The 24,143-nt window shown below is 35.5% G+C and overlaps 1 protein-coding gene across 3 annotated transcripts in view; it reads right to left on the bottom strand.

Annotated features, from left to right (window-relative positions):
- MNAT1 (MNAT1 component of CDK activating kinase) overlaps positions 1–24,143 on the bottom strand; it is a 243,804-nt gene that overhangs the window by 86,010 nt on the left and 133,651 nt on the right. For all 3 annotated transcript variants that reach the window (XM_049899321.1, XM_049899322.1, XM_049899324.1), the window contains exon 7: positions 7,304–7,425. In XM_049899321.1, the coding sequence (XP_049755278.1) occupies positions 7,304–7,425 (122 nt within the window). The remainder of the gene's footprint in view (positions 1–7,303; positions 7,426–24,143) is intronic.

Here is a 24,143-nt window from a genome sequence, read left to right as displayed (position 1 = left end):
TAGCAGCCGACCACACCACTCTGATGTGTGTCACTCTCACAGTCCTGGCTATGATACAATCTCCCACATAAGGCTCCTGAAAGGACTCACTACACCCTTTCCAAGTCTCACATTCCAGGGCATTGAGCTATCATTTGTCCTCCTCTGCTTATCATTCCACTTCACCCAAATTTTAAAAAATTCGGGTGGGTTCCGATTTCGGTTCATCAGCCATGACTGAATCACTGAACTGGTTCTAAGCCCAAGTTTTCTAGGCTGTAATCTTTATGGGAGTGGATCACTAGGGTTCTTCTCCCATTGAACAGCTGGTGGGTTTAAACTGCCAACCTTTTGGTTAGCAGCCTATCATTTAACCACTGTGCCACCAAGGCTCCTTAGAAAATAAACTAGTAACATAAAAACTCAATTAATTTAATCCTTTTGCCAAGGTAGAAGGCTGAGGAGAAGAGAGGCATGAGATACATTTAATTTGGTAGATAAATAATTCCTGGTCAAGAAAACATAGATGTTTCTTCAGTGATTCTGATATCACTATTGATTATCTAGAAATTCCTCCACTACTTAGCCACAGTAGATGGAGATGGAAAACCAAAAGGGAAGAAGACGCTAGGTATTTCTCAAGCTGAAAGAACTGAAGAAAAAATTCAAGCGTCAAGTTGCAATAGTGAAGAAGTCTTTGGGGAAAATATGAAACGACAAAGGACACATCAAAAGAAGATGGAAGGAATACACAGAGACATTATACCAAAAAGAATTAGTCGATGTTCAATCATTACAAGAGGTAGCATATGATCAGGAACCGATGGTACTGAAGAAGTCCAAGCTGCTCTGAAGGCACTGGCAAAAAACAAAGCTCCAGGAATTGACAGAATATCAATTGAGATGTTTCAACAAACAGATGCAGCCCTGGAGGTACTCACTCGTCTATGCCAAGAAATATGGAAGGCAGCTTCCTGGCCAACTGACTGGAAGAGATCCATATTTATGCCTATTCCCAAGAAAGGTGATCCAACCAAATGTGGAAATTATAGAACAATATCATTAATATTACATTCAAGCAAAATTTTGCTGAAGATCATTCAAAAACAGCTCCAGTAGTATAGCAACAGGGAACTGCCAGAAATTCAGGCCAGTTTCAGAAGAGGGCGTGGAACCAGAAATATCATTGCTGATGTCAGACGGATCCTGGCTGAAAGCAGAGAATACCAGAAGGATGTTTACCTGTGTTTTATTGACTATGCAAAGGCATTTGCCTGTGTGGATCATAACAAACTATGGATAACACTGCGAAGAATGGGAATTCCAGAACACTTAACTGCACTCATGAGGAACCTTTACACAGATCAAGAGGCAGTTGTTCGGACAGAACAATGGGATACTGACCAGTTTAAAGTCAGGAAAGGTGTGCGTCAGGGTTGTATTCTTTCGCCATACTTATTCAATCTGTATGCTGAAAAAATAATACGAGAAGCTGCACTATATGAAGAAGAACAGGGCATCAGGACTGGAAGAAGACTCACTAACGACCTGCGTTATGCAGATGACACAACCTTGACTGCTGAAAGTGATGAGGCCTTGAAGCATTTACTAATGAAGATCAAAGACCACAGCCTTCAGTACGGATTGCACCTCAACGTAAAGAAAACAAAAATCCTCACAACTGGACCAATGAGCACCATCACAATAAATGGAGAAAAGATTGAAGTTGTCAAGGATTTCATTTTACTTGGATCCACAATCAACCCTCATGGAAGCCGCAGTCAAGAAATCAAAAGATGCACTGCATTGGGCAAATCTACTGCAAATGACCTCTTTAAAGTGTTGAAAAGCAAAGATGTCACCTTGAAGACTAAGGTGCACTTGACCCAAGCCATGGTATTTTCAATCACATCATATGCATGTGAAAGCTGGACAATGAACAAGGAAGGCCGAAGAAGAATTGACACCTTTGAATTGTAGTGCTGGCGAAGAATACTGAATATCCCATGGACTGCCAAAAGAACAAACAAATCTGTCTTAGAAGAATTACAACCAGAATGCTCCTTAGAAGCAAGAATGGCGAAGCTGTGTCTTATACACTTCGGACACGTTGGCAAGAGCGATCAGTCCCTGCAGAAGGACATCATGCCTAGCAAAGTACAAGGTCAGCGGAAAATCACCCTCAAGGAGGTGGATTGACACAGTGGCTGCAACAAGGAGCTCAAGCATAACAATTTTAAGGATGGCGCAGGACCAGGCAGTGTTTCGTTCTGTTGTGCGTAGGGTTGCTATGAGTCAGAACCAACTCGACGGCACCTAACAACAACAACAACACTTAGCCACAGAAGGCTAAAAGAAACTGTTATAGCCAAGAGCTATTATTTGAAGTGCATACAGGTTTATATGTAATCACAACAATTTGCCTTCTAATGGTTTAGATTATAGTATGTATCTACAGTCTTTATTGAGATAAATAAAAGTCTTTTAGAATCCTGAAATTAATTGTATTCTAAATATTCAATAGTTGATAAAAGCCCCTCCCTGCCACCAAAAAAAAAGGTGATCCAGCCTCCTTTACTTCGGTTCGAATTAGATTTTAAGTATATGAAAAACTTAGAAAAAAGTTCAAAGCATCTTATCTGAAGGACACTTCCTTACATTTAAAAATCCAACCCAAAATGGTAAAGGCACAGTAAAGCCCAAAAGGGCTCCAAGCAGTCAAAAGTGTTGCCAAAGTTTATTCAATTTAATACTTAGTGAAAAGAAAGTTAATCAAATCATCAATCAGGCTACATCCATTTTACCCAGAATTTTAACTAGGCTAAATTATCACTACCACCATGGCATAATAAAAGAGGGATATGAGAAGGATATTCCAGGGAGTAAACTCAATAAGATCAGAAATAATTAAACACTAAACGCAAGAGGAAAGGAACTATTTCAAGAAGCAACAGCAGCCAGGCCTCTGATGCTGGAAAAGGACAAAGGTCAGGCACCACTGGGGAAGAGGTAAAAAACTACTGCCTCCTTCCACTACTCTATATCAACACAGGAAAAGCCACCAGCCACTGAGAGAGGCAGGAAACCCACTCATAGGTAGGCTACCATACCAATGCAAAGTAGAGGTCTGGAAGGAGGAGCAAGAAATCCACCTGCACTCTAGATCCTGAAGTAGAAGGTAGAGGTTGTTTGGATCTGGGAGACAGTTAGGAACACTGAGGGCACACCACTCTGAGGCTTAAACTTATAAAGTCTGCCTAAGAGTAAGACTGGAAAAGGAAAAACCAGGAAACACCCTTGTTCCCACCACATGGCTTACTCCAAGTAAAATGAAAAAGCAGCCTATTACTGGAAAGGGGCATGGAAATAGAACCCTTCAGTGGCTCTGGCTGGCAGAGCTTGCTATAACCTGAAGGTGGAGCGAGAACATTTCTCTAGCACTCCAAGCCTTATACTAGGCACATAGTGGCAGCAGACCATAACTGGAATAATTTGAAGCCTGTGGTGCACTGAAGATAACAAGTCCAACAACAAAATCCAAACCAAGTTCAAACTACAGACTTAATATTTCAAATTCTCACACTAATGGCCCGAACAGAAGAAGGGGTGTAAGTATTTCTGGGCATAAATACTATTTATCTCAGTCTCTACGGTTCTGTTACACAGAATATCTAATATTCAATGAGTAATTATAAGAAATACAAAAAAGCAGGTAAAAACAAATCCATTGTCAAGACACAAAATAGTAAACAGAGCCAGACCCAGAGACGCTGGAACTATCAGAGATAGGTTTTACAATAACTATGATTAACAAACTAAAGGATATGGTGAAAATGGCGAACAACGCGCACGAACAGGTGGAAAATTTCAGCAAAGAAGCTGAAATTATGAAAAGGAGTCAAATAAAAATGCTAACTATGAAAGTTGCAATAGCAAAAAAATTCTTTTGATGAGCTTATCAGCAGAATGGACACAAAAGAGGAATAAGTGAATTTGAGGCTAGGGCAACAGGAATTATCCAAACTTTTGAAACAAAAATTGAAGGGAAAAAAAAAAATTGAAAAACACGGGACATCTAAGAGCTATAAAAGAGGGGGAAACCTCATACCACCAAGAAAGCAGCACCAGAAGCAGAGTGCATCCTTTGGACCCAGGGTTCCTGCACAGAGAAGCTCCTAGTCCAGGGGAAGATTGACGAGAAGGACCTTCCCCAAGAGCCCAGAGAGAGAGAAAGGCTTCCCCTGGAGCTAACGCCCTGAATTTGGACTTCTAGCCTACTAGGCTGAGAAAATTAATTTCTCTTTGTTAAAACAATCCACTTGTGACATTTCTGTTAGAGCAACCCTAGATAACTAAGACACTCAGTATCAAAAGGTCTAATATATGTGAAATTAGAGCCCCAGAATCAACACAGAAAATTGGGACAGAAGAAATATTTTAAAAGATAAAGACTGAGGCATTTCTAAAATTAAACAGAAAATATATATCCAAGGAGCTCCAAGAAACTTTTAACATACCTATGTCTTTAAATGTAACGATAGGTTCTTGTAGAAAACACAGTAAATTCTGCTTTTTTTAGTCCGATCTAGCAATTTCTCCTTATTAATTAGATTGTTTATACCTGCGCTGTCCAATATGGTAGCCACTAGCCACATGTGTCTATTTAAATTACATTGAATAATATTTAAAATCCAGTTCTTCAGTTGCACTAGGCACATTCCAAGAGCTCAGTAGAAATATGTGGCTGGTGGCTACCATATTGAACAGCATAGATATGGAACATGTCCATCATTACAGAAACTTCTATTGAACAATGCTGGTTTAGAGCATTTACATTTAATGTAATTTTGATATGGTTAAGATTAAATCTACATCTTCCTATTTGTTTTCTAATTGTCCCATTTCTTCATTTTTTCCCTCCCTCTTTTCCTGCTTTTTCATTAATCACGTAATTTTTATGACCTTATTTTTTTCTCTGCTATTGGCTTACTGGCTATATACCTCTGTTTTACTTTTTTTTAGTAGTTGCTTTACAGTTTATGTTAAACTTTGTCATCTTCTTACAGTCTATATCCAAATAATATTATACCTCTTCATGTATATTACAAAAACATTACTGTATTTTTATGCAAATAATGCACGCCTTCTACATTTGTTTGCCAACTGCACCCTCCCCCCACAAAGTATTTTTTTAAGCATGCTATGCTAATTTTTTTTACAGCAACATTTTTTAAAAATTGGCATACTGCACCATTGGCAAACAAATGTAGAAGGAACACATTATTTGAGTAAAAATACGGTACATCAGCATACTTCCTTTCTCCTCTGCCTGTCCTTTGCGCTGTTACCATACACTTTACTTCTGCATGTGTTATAAAATTCATAAGGCACTATTATTATGCATGGCTGTTTCTACTATCTCTCAAATGCATTTCTGATGAGAAAATTATTGAAAAATGCAAAGCCTTGTAACGGAAGATTACTGTTTTAAATACTTTATCTCCACTGACATTAAAAGTACAGTCTTTAAGAAAAATGTATGTTAAAAAAATGTATGTAAAAAAAATTCTGGCTCTGGCAACTCAGTAAAAGATGAGAAATCAATGTCTATATCACCTATAACTTTTTACATCACAAAATCAAATCATGTCTGTCTCCCCAAGCTTCAATTTTAATATTTACGATAATTATTTGGTAAATTTGTTACCTCAGACTCAAAAGTGATTTTAGGTTTTATTTCACATTCCCTCAACTTCATGTTTACAGGCTGTAGAACTTTAAGAAAATACAGAACTAAAGAACACCTGACATTAAAATTTACCCACAAGCAGATAACCAAATTATCTATAATTTTAATAGTAATGTTTAACCTTGGAAACTTTATATTCATATGTAAAATATTATACATCATGTTCAAGGTTTTGGTTTTGAATATGCATGTAAGTTTTATTACTTGTCTCATCTTTCTTTTTCTGCTATTGGGATTTGTGACTTTTTTAATTTTTTTTTTAATTATTTAGTCTCGTTGTATTCTTTATTTTCAAATGATATTGTTTACACTATTTTCTTTTGCAAAGAAACAATGGTTTCTGGATCATCTTTTATTCAATAGTTTAGGTTGAGAAATCAGAACCAAGAAATAATTTGGTGCATCCAGCAAAACCTACTCCTGTACTTTTCAAGCATACGAATATCCACTTTCTCCACTGAGACAGACTGTGATCATCTCCATCAGTCACAAAAGCCATGGTCAGAGGTTCCTTTCCAAAATGGACGCTGTGATAGTTAATGTTATGTGTCAACTTGGCTAGGCTATGATTCCTAGTGGTTTGGCAGACACTGAACTGACATTGCTCTTCTATGATGTATATATATAATGTAACCACCTCCATGATGTGATCTGATATGATCAGCCAATCAGTTTAAAAAGGAGTTTCCTTGAGAGTGTGGTCTGCCTCCAGTATATAAATGACGTTCTGGTAAAGCTCACTGTCTCGCTCACTATCTCTCTCTCTCTCTCGACCCTGCACTCTTCTCTTTGCCTGACCTCCAGTTCTTAGGACTTAAGCCAGCCACCTGACCTGCAAATTTTGGATTTGCCAGCCCCCACAACCCTATGAGCCAGCAGAAGCCTCTGCCTGCCACCTGACCTACGGATTTTGGGTTCATCAGCCCCTGCAACCACCTAAGCCAGCACACGTCTTCAGCCTAACACCTGACCCACTGATTTGGGACTTACCACCCCCTACAATTGCACGAGCCATTTCCTTGAAGTAAGTCTCTATACATTTTTATATACATGCTTCACTGGTTTTACTCCTCTGGAAAAACCAAACTAAGACAGATGCATACAGTATGACTCTTCAGCCACTGAGCCAGCCCTACATTATACCTTTTTACAAAATATGTTCTGTGGCTCATTTCTCATAAATGTTTCACTATAGACAGCAGACAGTGAGTAAATCTACCCTTTTTTCATGGCAGAGAGCCCAACTTTTATATTTTTACTGGCTTACTACTGACTAAATTAGGCCCCAATTTCTAAAAAATACATGGTGAGCTGAAAATGAACAGCTACTTCAGTATGGCTGCCAAGGACAGCCTTAAAAGGGAAATAATGCAATCCAGTCTCAATCTCAAGAGACCTAACAAGACCGTAGAAAAATTAATGTACTAAAACTTTATATTAAGTAGTGTTCATTTGTTAGAAAAGAGTAAAGTTCTCTAAAGTGAAAAATCTAAGAATATTAAAGTGTCAATAAAAACAGCAAAAACAAAGCTCTAAACATTGGTTCCTCAACATGAAGTTTCTAGGAGCACTTACCCAAGTCTTCCTAACATCTCAAGCTCAGGAACTTGTGGTCCGCATGACTCTATTTGCAGTGGTTGGTATTCATACAGAGCTTCTTCAAGCTTCTGAATAGGTGCTAATGAAATATGTTGACCCTGTTAGAAAAATGAGGGAAATTAATACAGTTTAATATTACTTTCAAATTCCTCACAGTAAAAATACTATCCATTATGTCTACTGTTCCATGAGTGTAATGCATTACATAACTGAAACCCACATTATATAACTAACATATGGTCATTGACATATGATTTAAAGGAGGGAAACCAAATCTATCATTAAATTCAAATTTAGCTTTAAACAGTACAATTGTTCCATGTGAATGGTAGAACTGAGGAAATAAATAAGTGTAATTCATCCTCACATTTTCCTATTTTTATTACACAGCTTTGACAATTTAATCCATATTTTGTTGCAAGCCATGAGGGAGAGATGCTAAGGAAATTACTTTCTTCAAAGCTTTGCCAGATAAATATCTAATCACTTAAATCTTTACAATGAGATCAAACTTGCTTACCAAATGAGAATATGACGCTAAAATATACATATAAATACAAAACATAAAAATTTCATGCTAAAATCTGGTAAGGTAAATGAAGACATCTAAGTATTTTTCTGAGAAGAAAGAACTACTGGATAACTAAAATAAATGAATCTAAGGACCATACTTGACTACAAGTATACAAATTAAAATGCCACATAGCCATGTAGTAACATTACATTGAGATTTACAAATTTATCATGCATCTGGGCACAAAATTCTCATTTTTTAAGAATCCTTATTTTTTTATATAGTCCATTTTTTCTGATTCTAATCCTGTTCTTTTTCTTGGTATATTTCCCATAGATTTGCCTATTTCAAAACTTTTTTATAAATCAGTTCTGAGTTATTAATTCTACCGTATTTCTAGTTTATGATTAATTTGTTACTCCTCTCTTTAGTTTTTCCTCCAAAATTACTGAATTGGATACTTAGTACAGCTGATATTTCTTTATCAAAAAAAGAGTAAAAACTGGGATTTAAAAGTGATAAAGGACAATTGTAACAAGCAGTGAGGAATAAGGAAGACAACCGTCAAAGATGCTTGCACCTGATTCATGGTTTTTCTCCTCAATGAGTTCAATCCCATGTAACATTATCCTAGCTAGTTTAATAGTCATATTAACAGCATCTCTACACCGTTAACTTCAAAAGTCCTTCTCTTTTCTAATGACCTTTACCTATGCCTCAGAAAAATTTTCACCGCCACAACCTGAGCTTTAATGACTAGAGAACTACTTTCCTTCTAAATTCTTGTATTCTAAATTCTATTCTAATCACTAAATCCTAGATTCCCACTAAACATTCTCTGACCTCCATGGGCCCTAATCAGTAAGTCCTCTCCAGCATCACTTCCTACCTTGTGTGTACTACATACTCAAATATTTCAACCACACTTTCACTGACACTTCCAATCTCCACTGGGCTCCCACAAGGCATAATAATTCCTAACTGTTAATTTCTCTGTCCTACCCACGGGTTTCAGGGTCCTGAATGTAGTTCTATACTCCTTTTCATCTTTCATATTCATCCCCCTTTTGGCTTCCTAGATTTCTAACAGAGCCCACAACTTCATCACTATTTCCTTCACTCTCTGCAAAGGACCCAGGAAAATATAGGCCAAATGGCATGAACTAGCTCAACTCTATCCATCCTTACCTCCTTGTTAACTATCTCTGAGGAAGAAGAAGCACTCTTTCTTTAAAAGTCAAATCTTCCAGTACTTTGATTCGATCCCCTCAGCCTGGTCCAGAATTTATTTTACCAATTATCATATTGAAACAAAACAAAAATTTTTTTAAATGAAAGGTTCTGTGAAGCACCAAGTAATATAACTAGGATCAATGGTAAAAGTTAGGGAAAATTAATGTTTGCACTGTAACAAGAAGACAAGAATTAGAGTCATCCGATTAAAATGGAATGAATTACTTAGAGAAGTAATGAGTACTTTATCACAGTAGGTAATCAAATATGAGCTGAATGGTCTCATGCAGAATAATATGAAGGAAATTCTGGAAGTAATAGGGTAATTCAGTTATATATTCTCTAAGGATCATCTCAACTGTGAATTTGAAAAAAATTGTGAAGTACACCTTTTGCATGTTGTCAACCTACTGGAAACTTTTTTTTAATAAGGTTTGCTTTATTAACATTGTCACAAATGCAAGATAATCAAATCTGTACTTGAGATCTACCGTATTTTTTAAGCAAATAACACGCACCTTCTATATGATTGCCATCCGTGCCCTCCCCCCGACAAGGTATTTTCTTAAGTGCCACTATGCCAATTTTTTACATATTTCTGTAAAAAAAAAAAAAAAATTAGCCTAGCACGCTTACAGAAATACCTCCATGGGGGAGGGCCTGATTGGCAAACATACATAGAAGATGTACATTATTTGTGTTAAATTTTGCATTTGTCCTGTGTATTTGTATAATGAAACTTTGGTTACTACAATATTTAATAATCTGTGCCATTCATTTTGTTTCTTAAGTATACAGTACTTCATATTATTCATGTTTGATATCTGGATATCGTCTCTCACACAGGAAAGAGTATATATTGACTTTGTTTTCAGCAATTTGCAAAGTTTTGTAGGAGATAGAATAAAAGAACAATTTTGCTAAAGAAACAAGAAACTAAAGGCAATATAGTAATATGAAATTTTATGATACAAATTATATACACTACAGCAGTTTGGACAAGGAGTATCAAATAAATGACACAAATATCAATGAAAGAAACAGAGCTTGATCTGAATTTTTTTCAAGGATAAGTAAGACAGATACATAAGTAAAAGGCATTCCAAGAAACTGCAACCTCATAAACAAAAGCACGGAAGCCAGAATAAAGGCAGCATGACTAAGCTTATCATTAATCTTTAGGAAAAAAACAAATTAAAATTATAAGAAGATACCACTTTGCCCCCAGTAGAATAACTATAATCAAAAACACAGACAATAACAAGTGTTGACAAGGATATGGAGAAATTTAAACCCTTGAACATTGCTGATGGGAGTATAAAATGGTGCAGTCACTTTGGAAATTAGTCTGGTAGCTTTTTTTTTTTTTTTTAAGTTAAAAATAAATTTACTATATGACCCAGCAATTCCTCTGATAGGTATCTACCCAAAAGAAGAGATAACATATGTCCACAAAAAGATTTGTACGTAAATGTTCATAGCAGCACTATTCATAGAGGTCAAGCAGTGGAAACAGTCCAAATGTCCATCAACTGGTGACTGAATAAACATGTGGCGTGTTCATACAATATGAATATGTATACATTCATACAAATATGCCAAATACAATACTATTCGGCAAAAAAAAAATGAAGTACTGATACATGCTACAGCATGACTAAACTTCAAAAAACATTACGCTAAGTGAAAGAAGCTAGATGCAAAGTACCACATATTGCATGATTCCATTAAATCAAATGTCCAGTAAAGGCAAAACTATAGAGACAGAAAGTAGACAGTTGCTAAGGGTTGGGGTTGTGAATACGGAGTGACTGCAAATGAATTAAAAGATTTTTTAGAATGACGAAAATGTTCTAAAATTGGATTGTCACAATGGTTGCACAATCCTGTGCATTTACTAAAAATCACTAAATTGTAAACTTAAACTGAGTAAATTTTATGGTAAGTAAATTATACCACAACAAAAAACCCTCTGCCATCAAGTGGATTCTGATTCCTAGCGACCCTATAGGACAGCGTAGAACTGCCCCATAGGGTTTCCAAGGAGCTGCTGGTGGATTTGAATTGCCCACCTTTTGGTCAGCAGCCTGTGCTCCTAACCACTGTGTCACCAGGGCTCCATACCTCAACAAAGCTGTTACAAAATAAAAAGATTTTAACGGTGGTTCAAACCAATTCAACACTGCTGACTGTGAAAATATCCAAGGAGAAATTTTCAGTAAAGGGAGCTAAAAAATATAAACTCAAGAGAATTTTGGCTATTGTCAGCATCAGAATGATGGGCAAAGTCACAAGAATGAATAGGACTGGCGGGGAGAGGACAAACATATAGAGAAGTATGAGCCTCTGGCACTGAGTCTTGAAAAACACCCACGTTAAGAGATACAAGTAAATGTTGTTGCTTTTATTAAATATAACACAAAACTGAGGATCTTTACATTTTTGTTGTTATTGCCATATAAAAAATAAATGAGGCGTTGAGGGTAAAAATGTAGAGAGAAGAGCCAAAGCAAAGCATACAACCTTAGATGATACCCACACTCAGAGGAAAAAACATGTATGCAAACCGTACATTCAATAGTTTAACTAATGCTTTTAGTCTCCTGGAATGTAACAAAATGGAACCTCTGTTTCTTCTCTGAGATACAGCAAAGAGCCCTAGATTATATTTCAGTCATTTGCTAGTCAAAAATATAAGCGTATGTACAAAGATTTTCTAAAATCCAGCTTATTTCCATATGGGAAAACATACAAACATTTGAAGAAACAATGTAAATGCTGACAAAAGTAGTTATTCATAGTTGTATTTTGAAGTAATAATCTGAAATGCAGTGTTTAACTTTTCTTACTCAAAAAATTTGAAGGCTACTATAAAAAAATAGTTCACAATTTATAGAGTTTTATCAGATAATTTATACGCTACAAATATTATCATTATTTTTTCTCCCCAAATAAGGAAATCATATAGACTACCTTTGTACTAATTCTGAAAGATCAGTACTTAGTTTACGAATGAAAAATATTATCTGGATTTCTGGCACCCACTCATTAAGAGATGAAACTAAACCTAAAAACAAATTCTATTTTTAAAAAATTCTGATCATTATTAAAAAGAAAAAAAATTAGAATACACCAAACCATTTAAAATAACATTACCAAAGAAAATATATTATGTTCTAATAAAAATAACAGCAATAGTCAATTAGTAATCATCAGATATAAGCTGTTGAAATAAGTGATAAATAAAAACACTAAAAATGAAAATACAGTTCTATACCAAGCAGTATATGCTTTTCTGTTAATTATACAGAAGAATTTATACTTCATAAAGTACCAGCAATTTAGGCTAATAAGTTAAATGATTCCGGAAATCTTTTAACACACTTTTAAATTCAAGACTCTAATTTTTCTGTCTTATTTAAATCACTTTTGTTCACCAGACTAGCCCATCTTCAACATATTTGCTAATAAGCTCTGTAAACTTGTTAAACTCTCTGCATAATTATGTTTAACATCTCTTTCCCCACACTAGATGGTAAAGCACTACATTCACTACTATGCCATCTAGCACAGTGCCTGGGACTGAAGAGCTGCTCAATAGTTTGTGTATGAATGAAAAATACAAAAGGGCATGTGAGGGCTTCCAAATTCTGTAAATTTAAGAATGCTCTTACTAAGCATAAACAATTAGAATTTTGTTAGCCACATGTATTATGAGAGTACAGGAGGAATACTGCATCTTCCCTTCTCCAAACGTCAGCATTTTTTTCTTTCATTTTACTCATTACGGAGAGTCTCTGCATGCTTTTTATCCCTGGACTGAGAATGTGCTTTCTAGCCATTTAACAAAATTTTACATAACAAAACATTGTGGTTGTTCTGTGACATTTACCACCCATCCACACACAAATACTGAACACCTACCATATGCCAGGAACTGAAAGAAAGTACAGCAGATACAAGCACCTGACCTCAGGGAGCTGACATTTTAGTAAATCATACTACAGTGAGATTGTGCCTTCTGCTTTTATTTCTTAGGGTCATCTAAATATAAGAAAAAATTGTAGAGGTAGTTATTTTCTTAAACTCAGTTTTCTCATAATGCTGAATTTATCAAATTCTATAGAATGTGTTACCATTGCTAAATGAAGTTAGAAAACAAAATATTTCACTGTTCTTACAGCATTAAACCACTATAATTCTAGTGACTATTTTCAGAGACCATATCTACAGGAAGTCTTTTGAAAAACAATTGAGGCATCTTCGAAATACTGTTTCATTTTGGTAAATGTCCTAATAATTTAAATATCTGTGCGTATATATGCATGTGTATTTTCTGTGTGTATACACACACATACAGTATGCCAATTTGTGCATGTGTGTGTACATATATATGGACATAAATATGTATTTTTAAAATGTGTGTATGGGTACATACTCCCACAAAATTTTTTAATGGGATCCCTCCCCCCGCCAAAAAAAAAGCCCGTTGCCACAGAGTCAATTCCACCTCATAGTGGCCCTGTGGGATAGAGAATACTTAAAAGAATATGCCTTGCACTGGCTTAGAGCTGCTCATTCTGAGTAACATTTCTTTAGTAATTCAGTTGTTTTCAATTTATTTTAGTAACAAGCAGAGCAATTTTTATACTATGATGTTCCGGTCACTCTAGGGTGATGTCAGCCTGTCATCACTGCAACAGCTGCATGGGAATAACTTCCTGACAGCACATAATTCCATGGTCGGTACAATTCATTTCCCCACACAGAAATGGATTTCTCTAATTTCTTTCAAAATTTATGATGAACAACAAAATGACAAATGAGGGACGAGGCATTTCATGGCAAGAGGTAACTATATACTTACATATACTTATCCTGACACTGCCTCTAAACTACAATGAACTGAGGTGAAACACTTAATTTCTCTAAGCTTCATTTTCATCACACATAATTGGTGGTGGGGCGGGGGGGAGGTACTGTTCGACTGGAAGATCTTCCAGGTCTAATCTACTATGATTCTATAACCACTAAGAGGAAATAATTTGATTCTATATATACTACAGAAACAACCAGTGGAAAAAACAAACACTAATCTCCAGATTCCCAACTCTACCAGAACTATCAGACTATGTTTCCTTTCTGAATGCAGTTTTGAAATGAGTAGAATATAAACCCAGTGCCATCGAGTCGATTCTGACTCATAGCGACCCTATAGGACAGGTGGAACTGCCCCATAGAGTTTCCAAGGAGCACCTGGCAGATTCGAACTGCTGACTCTTTGGTTAGCAGCTGTAGCACTTAACCACTACGCCACCAGGGTTTCCCAGAGTAGAATATAACTTTTTAAAAAATTATTACAGTTGGCTCTTTTAAGTGCTCTAATGCTGGCTTGCTCCCACAAATCAGCTTTTATGAGCACTCCTTGGCCTTTAAAATGTGGTGCCTAACAGTCATTCAAGGAGCCCTGGTGGCAGAGTAGTTAAGTGCTCAGCTGCTAACCAAAAGGTCAACAGTTCAAACCAGCCATCCGCTCACTCCACAGGAGAAAGATGTGGTGGTCTGCTTCCATAAAGATTACAGCCTTGGAAAGCTTGTGCAGTAGTTCTACTCTGCCCTACAGGGTCGCTATGATTCAGAATCTACTCAACAAAAATGGGTTTTTGTTTTTGTTTGGTAATAGGCATTTTACCATTTTTTCTCAAATTTCTCGCCCAAACAACCAAACTACTGACTTTTCCAGAAAATGGATAAATGTTTCTCTTCTATACACTAGGAACAACACCCTATTTTTCTAGCTCTTTAGCTATGATGAGTTCCACTCGAACATGTAAAATATGCTTTAGAACATCAAAGAAGGATTTCTATAACTAGCTGGTGCTTAAGCTACTTGTTCACCACTGGAAATCAAATGGTCCTTAAAAAGCTATATCATCAATTGGCCAAGCCAGGTCTCCAAAACTGTTTCTATCAAATTGACCTGGAAACCTGACTAAAACCTATTCACTACAGCAGAACCACATTAAGGACACATATGTTAAACTAAATTCATTTACAATCCCCTCCCCGCCACACACACTATTTAGTGTTCAAATTACTACACAAGAAAAATGTTCTTTAAAATATACAACTCTTATTTTAGAACATTTACTATTATCCCAATATAAATTATTCCTTGAGAAAGAACTTCAAAAATAAAAAGTAAGTTTACAAATGAAAATGCTGGAAAAGAATTAGGAAATAATATTTACCAAAAAAAGATTGTTTAATATGATAAAAGCATCTCACCTCCTCCCACCTGTCAGTGGTGGCTTGTGTGTTGCTACAATACTGGAAGCTATGTCACCAGTATCTCAAAGACTAGCATGGTTACCCATGGTGGACAGATTTCAGCGGAGTCCAGACTAAGACAGGCTAAGAAAGGCCTGATGATCTGTTTCCAAAACTTAGCCAGTGAAAACCCTATGGACCACAACAGAATACTGTCCGATGTAATGTTAGAAGATGGGTCCCTCTGGTTGGAAGGCACTCAAAATACACAGTGGCCACAACAATGAACTCGAACATACCAAAGATCGTGAAGATAACACATGGGCTCAGCATGAGTTGAAGCCAACTGTAACTGCAACAGTATTAGTTAACACGTGTAATTATTTTCAACCAGTCACGGGTCTCAAACTGACGGTGAACATGAAATATAAAAGGAACAGCATGGTCCCCCTCTGCTTTAACCTCTTTTGACTATAATTGCTTTCATACAACTTATTTCCCTGTCTAAAAGCTATAAATATAAAGACAGCTTATCTGCCTATTTGAAAAATGCAAATATAAAAACAAGGAACTTAAGCTAATCATCTCTGCCTCAGATAGTTCTACACTTAATACATCTAAAAGAAATCCAAATGTTATCTTCTAAGTGATGTGACTAACTCAAGTTCAACACAGCTATACAGTAAGGTCACATCTTTCACAGGGATTAGGTTCTAAAGTCAGAACCAAAAAAAACAAACCCACTGCCATCGAGTCAATTCCGACTCACAGCGACCCTATTGGACAGAGTAGAACTGCCCCATAAGGTTTCCAAGGAGAGCCTGGTAGATTTGAACTGCCAACATTTTGGTTAGCAGCCATAGCACTTAACCACTCTGCCACCGGGGTTTTCTCTAAAGTCAGAGTAAGGCAAAAAGTGGTCAAAATAACCCCAACCTATTGCTGTCAAGTCGATTTTGACTCAGAGCCACCCTACAGGACAGAGTAGAACTGCTTCATGGGGTTCCCAAGGCTATACTCTTTCCAGAAGCAGACTCCCATATCTTTCTCCCGTGGGATAGGTGGTAGGTTCGAAGCATCGACCTTTCAGTTAACAGCCGACCACTTAACCACTTAGCCACTGCACCACCAGGGCTCCTTCATTGGTTAAAATAACCCATGGAAAATCCCTTAAGTAGCCCATAAAGTTGTGTGCTTATTATAATCTCTTTTTTTTTTTCCACAGTAGCTTAAGATATGGGAGTATATTTATATCTTGCAACAGGAAGTCCAAGGAGTAAGCAGTACAAGGCTAGATGATGACATCAAGAAACCAGATTCCTCTGTCTTCCTGTTCCACTTTCTTAGCTTTACCTGATGCTTTTGTTTTTTAATTTTTTTATTATGGTAACTATATATACAACAAAACATTAGCCAATTCAATAGTTTTCATACATACAATTCAATGACATTATGTTCATCATGTTGTGCAACCATCACTGCTATCCTTTTGTAAATTATTCCACCACCATTAATAGAAACTCAGCACCCCCTAAACAATGACTCCCTCCTTCTTGTTCCCTTCCACCCCTGCTAACCACTAATAAGCTTTGGTTTCTATACATCTGTCTGTTTCCTATAAGTGGGATCATACAGTATTTGTACTTTGTAATCTCTTTATACATATCCAACTCAGCCAATTTTTCTTTCAGCATTAGCGCATTGCTGTTTCTTCTAGAAAACCAGATTAAGCCGTTGGTTTGCATTTGGCATCCATGTTGTTTCAAAACGATTTTTTACTGGGAAAAGAGGGGAATTTTTTGCTATTTTTCTCCCTGATTTAGTGTTTTCATCTTTAGTTAAATTCAGACGAGCTAGATGTGTATATGATATGACTCTACTGAACATTTTAATGTTCATTCAACTGAATTCATGGAAGAAATGATATTGAGATGGACTCTGAAGGTTGAATTGGGACTGAAATGGAGGGGAAGAAAGAGCATTCCTAGTGGAGGAAATTTCAGTACCAAGAGTAGTTTCAGTACAGTAGTGAAAACAGAAGCCAGAGTATAAATGATGGGAGTTAAGGAAATAGAAATACTGAGCAGATGTGATTATTTTCATCAAACTGTAAGTGAAAATTGGGAGATAACAGCAATCCCTTAAAGGAAAGGTAGGGCACTGACAAATGAGGCAGTGTTGAAAAAGATTATTTTTACATTCTTTCTCTGATGCTTGTCTTGCTACTGAACTACCATTTGTTGCCAAGAGGACACAGCGTCCAGCAAATTATATCTGTTTCTATAAAAAGATCAAAAAAGAAAAACATCAAGGAGGCTATTTGGGAGACAAAACCTATCTCCTTAAAAGAGTCTGCATTAATTTTAAGGAAAGATGTATTTAACAGAAATTTTAAAAACAATCTTTCAGCATATAACATTTTAGCTCATTTACTTTCTGTAATTATAAAAATAACTTCTAAGAAAGAATCCTTGGCATCATAATTGAACTTTTGGCTAACTCTGGTGGTGCAATGGTTATGAGCTTGGCTGCTAACCAAAAGGTCAGCATTCACATCCACCAGCCACTCCTTGGAAGCCCTATGGAGCAGTTCTACTCTGTCCTATATGGTCACTATGAGTTGGAATCAACTTGACGGCATCAGGTTTGTTTTTCATATATATATAATATATACATAAACCAAAAAAACCAAACCCAGTGCCGTCGAGTCGATTCCGACTCATGTATGTAAGCATAAAATTCTCAATATGATAAAATACGAAAATTGTTCTATATAGGGTTCTCAACACTCAACAAATAATAGCTATTAATATTATATAAGCAAAACAAAAATATCACATAAGATTAGTAGCCTTCTAAAAGCAGGTTTTTTTTCAGTGAACAGCTTCTTTATACCATTATAGAGAATTCAAGAGATCATATCTTAATTAGATCTGAATCCTCAGTGCCTAGAAAAGTGCTTGGTATATATTCACTATGTTTGTTTCATGCATGATAAAATATTTTGTAATCATCCACAGTATTCCATCCCCTCCTATCTCCTACCCCATTCCCCCCCCCCAAAATTATACAACAAATTTCCTGCTTCTATTTGAGATCATTTAACTACAGAATTAGCAGCTGCAACAATGGGTTCAAGCATAACAACTGTGAGGATGACACAGGACTAGGCAGTGTTTTGTTCCGTTGTACACAGGGTCACTATGAGTCAGAACCGTCTTGACAGAACCTGACAAGAACTACAGAACAAGTGATTGCCATGCCATTCCCTTTGTAGAAAGTAAGTGAAGAGCTAAGCCAAGGTGTAGCTGACTTTACCTTTCTTCTGTCCTAAACGCAAACAACAAATACTATAAATACCCTAATCATCCCAACCTACCTTCCCCAAACCGAAGACATACCTATATCCACCAACACTCATAAAAACTACCAATTAGATCTAGACTGTAAAATGTAGAATGATACAGAATATTTAGAACACCTCTTCCTATTCACTTGTAATTTGGCATAACCTGTCTTTTATTAAAGTTACATAGATATGAAATGTGATTACTAGCAATGTGGTTCCATGCAGAGAACAAAAAAAATATTTATTAAACATCTACTATATGAGAAGCACTATGCTCGGCACTATCCATACATTCAAGGTATCATTTTGCCTATTTTACCAGAAGGGAAACCGAAGCTCTCCAAGGCCATGTAGTCTATCCATGCTTTAAATCCTGTATTGCCAAATCCACCAAACACATTTCTATTGCAGTATCACAATATGAATATTCATTTATTTAAACATTTAGTGGATGTCAGGTACTGAACGTACGACAGAAAGGATACACTACCAAAACTAAACCTACTTTCGAGTATTTAACAATGTATATTTGAATTTGTATTTATTAAACACAAATTAAAAGGTGCTTGTTTAAAAAATACTTGCATATTCAGTACAAGTGCTTTTAAAAGAAAGTTACCCTAGTTCATTAAAACATACCAATTTATTTTATAAACTATTTACATTCTATTTACCTATAACAGATTTGAGTTGATGTGAATTTCACTTATACTGAGATATGTGTTTCATCCTTTTAGGCCCTTAGAAGTTTAGTCTTCTTTTCATAACTAGCCAAAATGTCTTCCTTAAACAACATACAAATTGGTGGTTTGTATATGAATCAATGCAAATTCCCTGTGTTTTGAAATGTAAACCATAAAGACTACTTCAACTAGAAGGAATACTCCCTAACAATGTAGAAAGAAACTACCTTTCTACAAAGTTGACTATACTCATCAGTCCTTTAAATCATCCTTTACTGTACTTTTTAACAGATCATTTTTCAAAACTCAACAGATGTTTTATGTTTATTATATAGATTACAGAAGCAATTCAGAGAAGGCTCTAAACCCAAAATTTATAAAATACTTCTACAACTAAACAACAAAAAGACACACAACCCAACTTCAAAAAATGGGCAAAGGACTTGAACAGACATTTCACCAAGAGGATATTCAAAGAGCCAACAAGCATGTGGAAAGACGCTCAATGTCATTCATTACTCCCCCCAAAAAACACCGAACTCATTGCTTTGACTGGATTCCATTAGGGAGATACAAATCAAAGCCACAATGAGATACCATCTCATCCCATTAGAATGATAATGACTTAAAAAAAATAATAATAAAACTGGAAAACAACAAGCATTGGCAAGGTTGTGGAAAAATCAGGAACCCTTATTCATCGCTAGTAGGAAATATAAAACGGTAGCAGCCACTGTGGAAAACAGTTTGGCTTCAAAAAAGTTCAACGTTGAGCTACCATATGACCCAGCAAACCCAATCGTAGGTATACACCCTGAAGAAGTGAAAGCTGGAACACAACAGAAACCTATACACCAACGTTCCTTGCAGAACTTTTCACAATAGCCAAAAGGCAGAAATAGCCAAAACGTCCAACAACAGATGAATGCATAGGCAAAATTGTGGTATATACATACAATGGAATATTACACAGCCATCAAGAGAAATGAAGTCCTGATGCATGCCACAACATAGAGGAACCTTGAAAACATTATGCTGAGGAAAATAGGTCAGTCACAAAAGGACAAATACTATGATTCCACTTACATGAAATAAGCAAAAATACAGAAACAAAAAATTAATAATGGCTACCAGGGATGGAAGGCGGGGGAGAAAGAGAGAGTTTTTGCTCAGGGGTCAGTGAGTTTGTTAATGGTGGTGGAATAATTTGGAAAGATAGAAAGAAGGGCTGCACCACCTGAAGGATGTAATCAATGTCACTGAATTATACGTGTAGAAATTGTAGAATTGGTGTATGTTTTACTGTGTACATTTTCACCATAATAAAAAAATTACAAGAAAAAAAAGCATTGCTAAAGGCAGCCTTTAAAATATATAAATAATTGTTTAAAAAGCAGTGCAGAGAAATTACAATCCTTGGTAAATTTTTCATCATACGGAAACATATGCATGTGTTCACGGAACATAAACGGTGGTTCCATAAATACAGGAATACACACATAATCACATAGTTTGTTTTAGGTTTTTCTTTTTTTTAAAAAAAATTTTATTTTATAATCCTCCTTTCATAAATAAATAAAACATAGGTAAATTTAGTAAAACAGTACCCAGGAAGCAAAGAAAGCAATCAGCATGGGAGAGTTTAATGAACACAGCTTTGAAACCCTTCTGGAAATAACAGGCTCGATAAAAGCACTAATGTTCTACCAGTTGCTGAGACAGGTGCAACTGCCAATCAGCTGCATTTGCTGAAGCACATTCTAAAGATTACTAATTAATCTCAATATTGAAACCAATGGCTACCTGCCATTTAGCTAAGATCATCATTTTTAAAAATAAAGACACTGTCACTCTATGACCAAGTATAACACTAGATAAAACACAATTTCACGTTTAAGCTCTACTTTCAATTAATTACTTAGTTGTATCATTTTCTGCTGTTCTTTATACAAAACCTAAAGTTTCCACTGGTTGGGAGTCCGAGTTATCTCTATTGACCATAAACATATGAAAGTATTTGTGAGGCACTTCAAAAAAGAGTCACACTACATAAAAAGAAGATGACATTTTCTTTGTTGTTAAATATTGAACATTCAATCACAGGCTGCGGGAGAAATCTGACTCGAGGGGGCATTCTCCTTCAGATCACATCTGCCCTTTCATTTAAACTCACCCACACTTCCCTGCCCCGACCCTGACTACTTCATTCTACCACGCTCATATTCTACCTTCATTATATGAGCACTGTTCAGAACGCTGTTTAGAATTTAACGAACAGTACAACAGTCAATGTTTCCAAGTCTGGGCAGTTATTAAGAAAGTGACTCTAAAATATTCTTTAAAAATGTGCTGGCACAAGTGCCAAAGAAATGATTTTAAATCCATTTGAAAACACAAACAAATGTAAGTAAAATTAAAAAAATGAATTTGAGGATTCTGTTCATGATTTTCTATGCTTTTAACATTTTAAATTAACACTGATTCCTGAATTACAAGTAACATAACACGGACTCTTCTACCATGTTTTTAAAGTTGCTTTTCATTCAGCTGTACATGATTGTGACCTCCAAAATGACCTCTACAAAAGCAGTTGTGCACTTTACTATGGTGCAAATCCTCACAGACAAGTTGAACCTGTTCTTTTTGGCTCTGAGCCCCTGTGCTGAACACACAGCTGAGATTTATTATAAAAGGGGAACTAAGGGACATTATTGCACAACATTTATCCTTCACATATAGCCAAGTATAATCTTTTACAACCTTTGAGAGCTCTTAAATAAACAGATCTTCTCTTAATTACACAAAGAGTTTCTTATTTGTCACAATCATACGGCATATTGAGATTCATTTTACATTAGGAAAAAGCTAACACACAAAGCATATGCGCAAGGAGTTTTTAAAGTGGTTAGAATTAGTCTCTTTTTTTTAATATTTATTTTAAAATAACAATACTTTTAATACTCAGACCAAAGGACAATTACCTGCCTTGCTGTATTTACCAAGATCAAAGTAATGAAGTAACTAGTAAAAATCTGTCTTCAAGAATCCATACTTTAAGAAAAAAAACTAAGAGATTAAAAGAAAAATTTTTTTTCCCTACATCATCCTTACAGGTCTTTCAAAAACAGGTTTCAGACAACATTAACCTTAACTGCTTTTACACTGTTTTATGTTTTGTCATTTCAAAGTTCAATTTTAATTCAGGCTTTCTCACAGCATTTTAAATATACTTTCCATTCTAAATTATTCTGAACTGAGCTCTCATACACCAAGATTGTTGCCAGGCTACTTCTTCAGTTCAACAGTAGATCTGATACCCTGAGGGAAGAACAAATTTCATTCTAAGAAATATCTCTAATAACAGGAATTATCACAGTCTAAATTAATTCTTCAAGATGTGCTAATTGATCTATCATCAGGCTTTTCTTGTTGAAAACAAAGAAGCTAATATAACCTCAAAAGTATTCTATCCTGAAAGCCATGTTCAAGCTAGCTTATCAGCTAATTGCTCAACATTAAAAATACTAAAATACGTTGATTCAGGTGAACATTTTCTTATCTAAACTCTAAATTCTTCTAATTTTTCTTTAATATTAAGTGTACATACAATTGTAAAAATGCTTGGAGACCTTTTCCTAAAACATTTTTAAGAATGATTAAGACTCTTAAACTGATTATTTTTAAATGGTGAAAAATTCTAGCAATGCATTTTTAGGATGTAGGGGTTCACTAGTGAGCAAGACAGGCATGTTCATAGATGGCATCAAATACATTTTGTCTTCAGTTAAATAAAAAATTTCTTTCATTAAAGTTTAACATTTTGAGCAACAAATCTATATTGTTCCAGTTCAGAAAAAGCGTATTTTAAAAAATTTATATCCCTAATACTTTCTCCCTCTATCTAGGGAAAACAAGTAGAAGGTTATAAGTTTGGACACATTTTTATTCCTCACTGAAACACAAAACATTTTTTTCCTTGAAATGTATAATCTTTCAGAAAGAAAACTAAATTGTTAGTGTTTCACAGGCATTAAATCTTTAAATAAACATAAAATTAGCATGTAAGACTATTACTAGCCAGTTTTATCCATAATACTAATCTAAACTACATGAGCCAACATAAAAATTAATAAGAATAACTATAAAACACAGATCAAATATGTAACAAATGCCTCAAGACCTGATCTTATGCAATGTTCTTACATTGTATCAACACTGGTAGTTTTTAAATTAGAGCCTCTAATTCATTTCGAAATACTTGTGTCTCAAGACTTCCATAATATCAAAAACTACTCTTAATGAAAGTGTAAGATAAATAAAATTTGAAACAATATCCAAAAAACCCATACATGCAATGTCAAGCAGGTTAACATATAGGTTAACTTCCAAATAAAGCAGCTTGTAAGAACAAGCCCAGTCTCCATTTATTTTAATTCTTCACACCCCAATAATTTTCCCACTTATATCTCTTCAACGAGAAGGCAAACATATGCTCTATGTGCCTGTAACTTACCATTCCTTTAAGTTCTCCATATTACATGTCTCCTGCGAAGGATAACAGTATTAAAAATATGGGCTATGGAATCCAAAGAGTCAAATCCCAGCTCAACCTTGAATAAGTTTTTTAACAAACCCTAGTTTCACCTATGAAATTATTTAAAAGGAACAAATAAAATAAATTTGAAGGATATAGCAAAGTCAAATGTCCACAAAATGTTACCAATTATTATTATTTCTATATCATCATCATCATCAGGAGGAAGAAGA

This window comes from Elephas maximus, chromosome 10 (genome assembly GCF_024166365.1).
Source record: "Elephas maximus indicus isolate mEleMax1 chromosome 10, mEleMax1 primary haplotype, whole genome shotgun sequence".
In the NCBI taxonomy this organism is placed as follows: Eukaryota; Metazoa; Chordata; class Mammalia; order Proboscidea; family Elephantidae; genus Elephas; species Elephas maximus.
The sequence above is the reverse complement of the archived record's forward strand: the minus strand, read 5'-3'. Positions and strand labels throughout refer to the sequence as shown.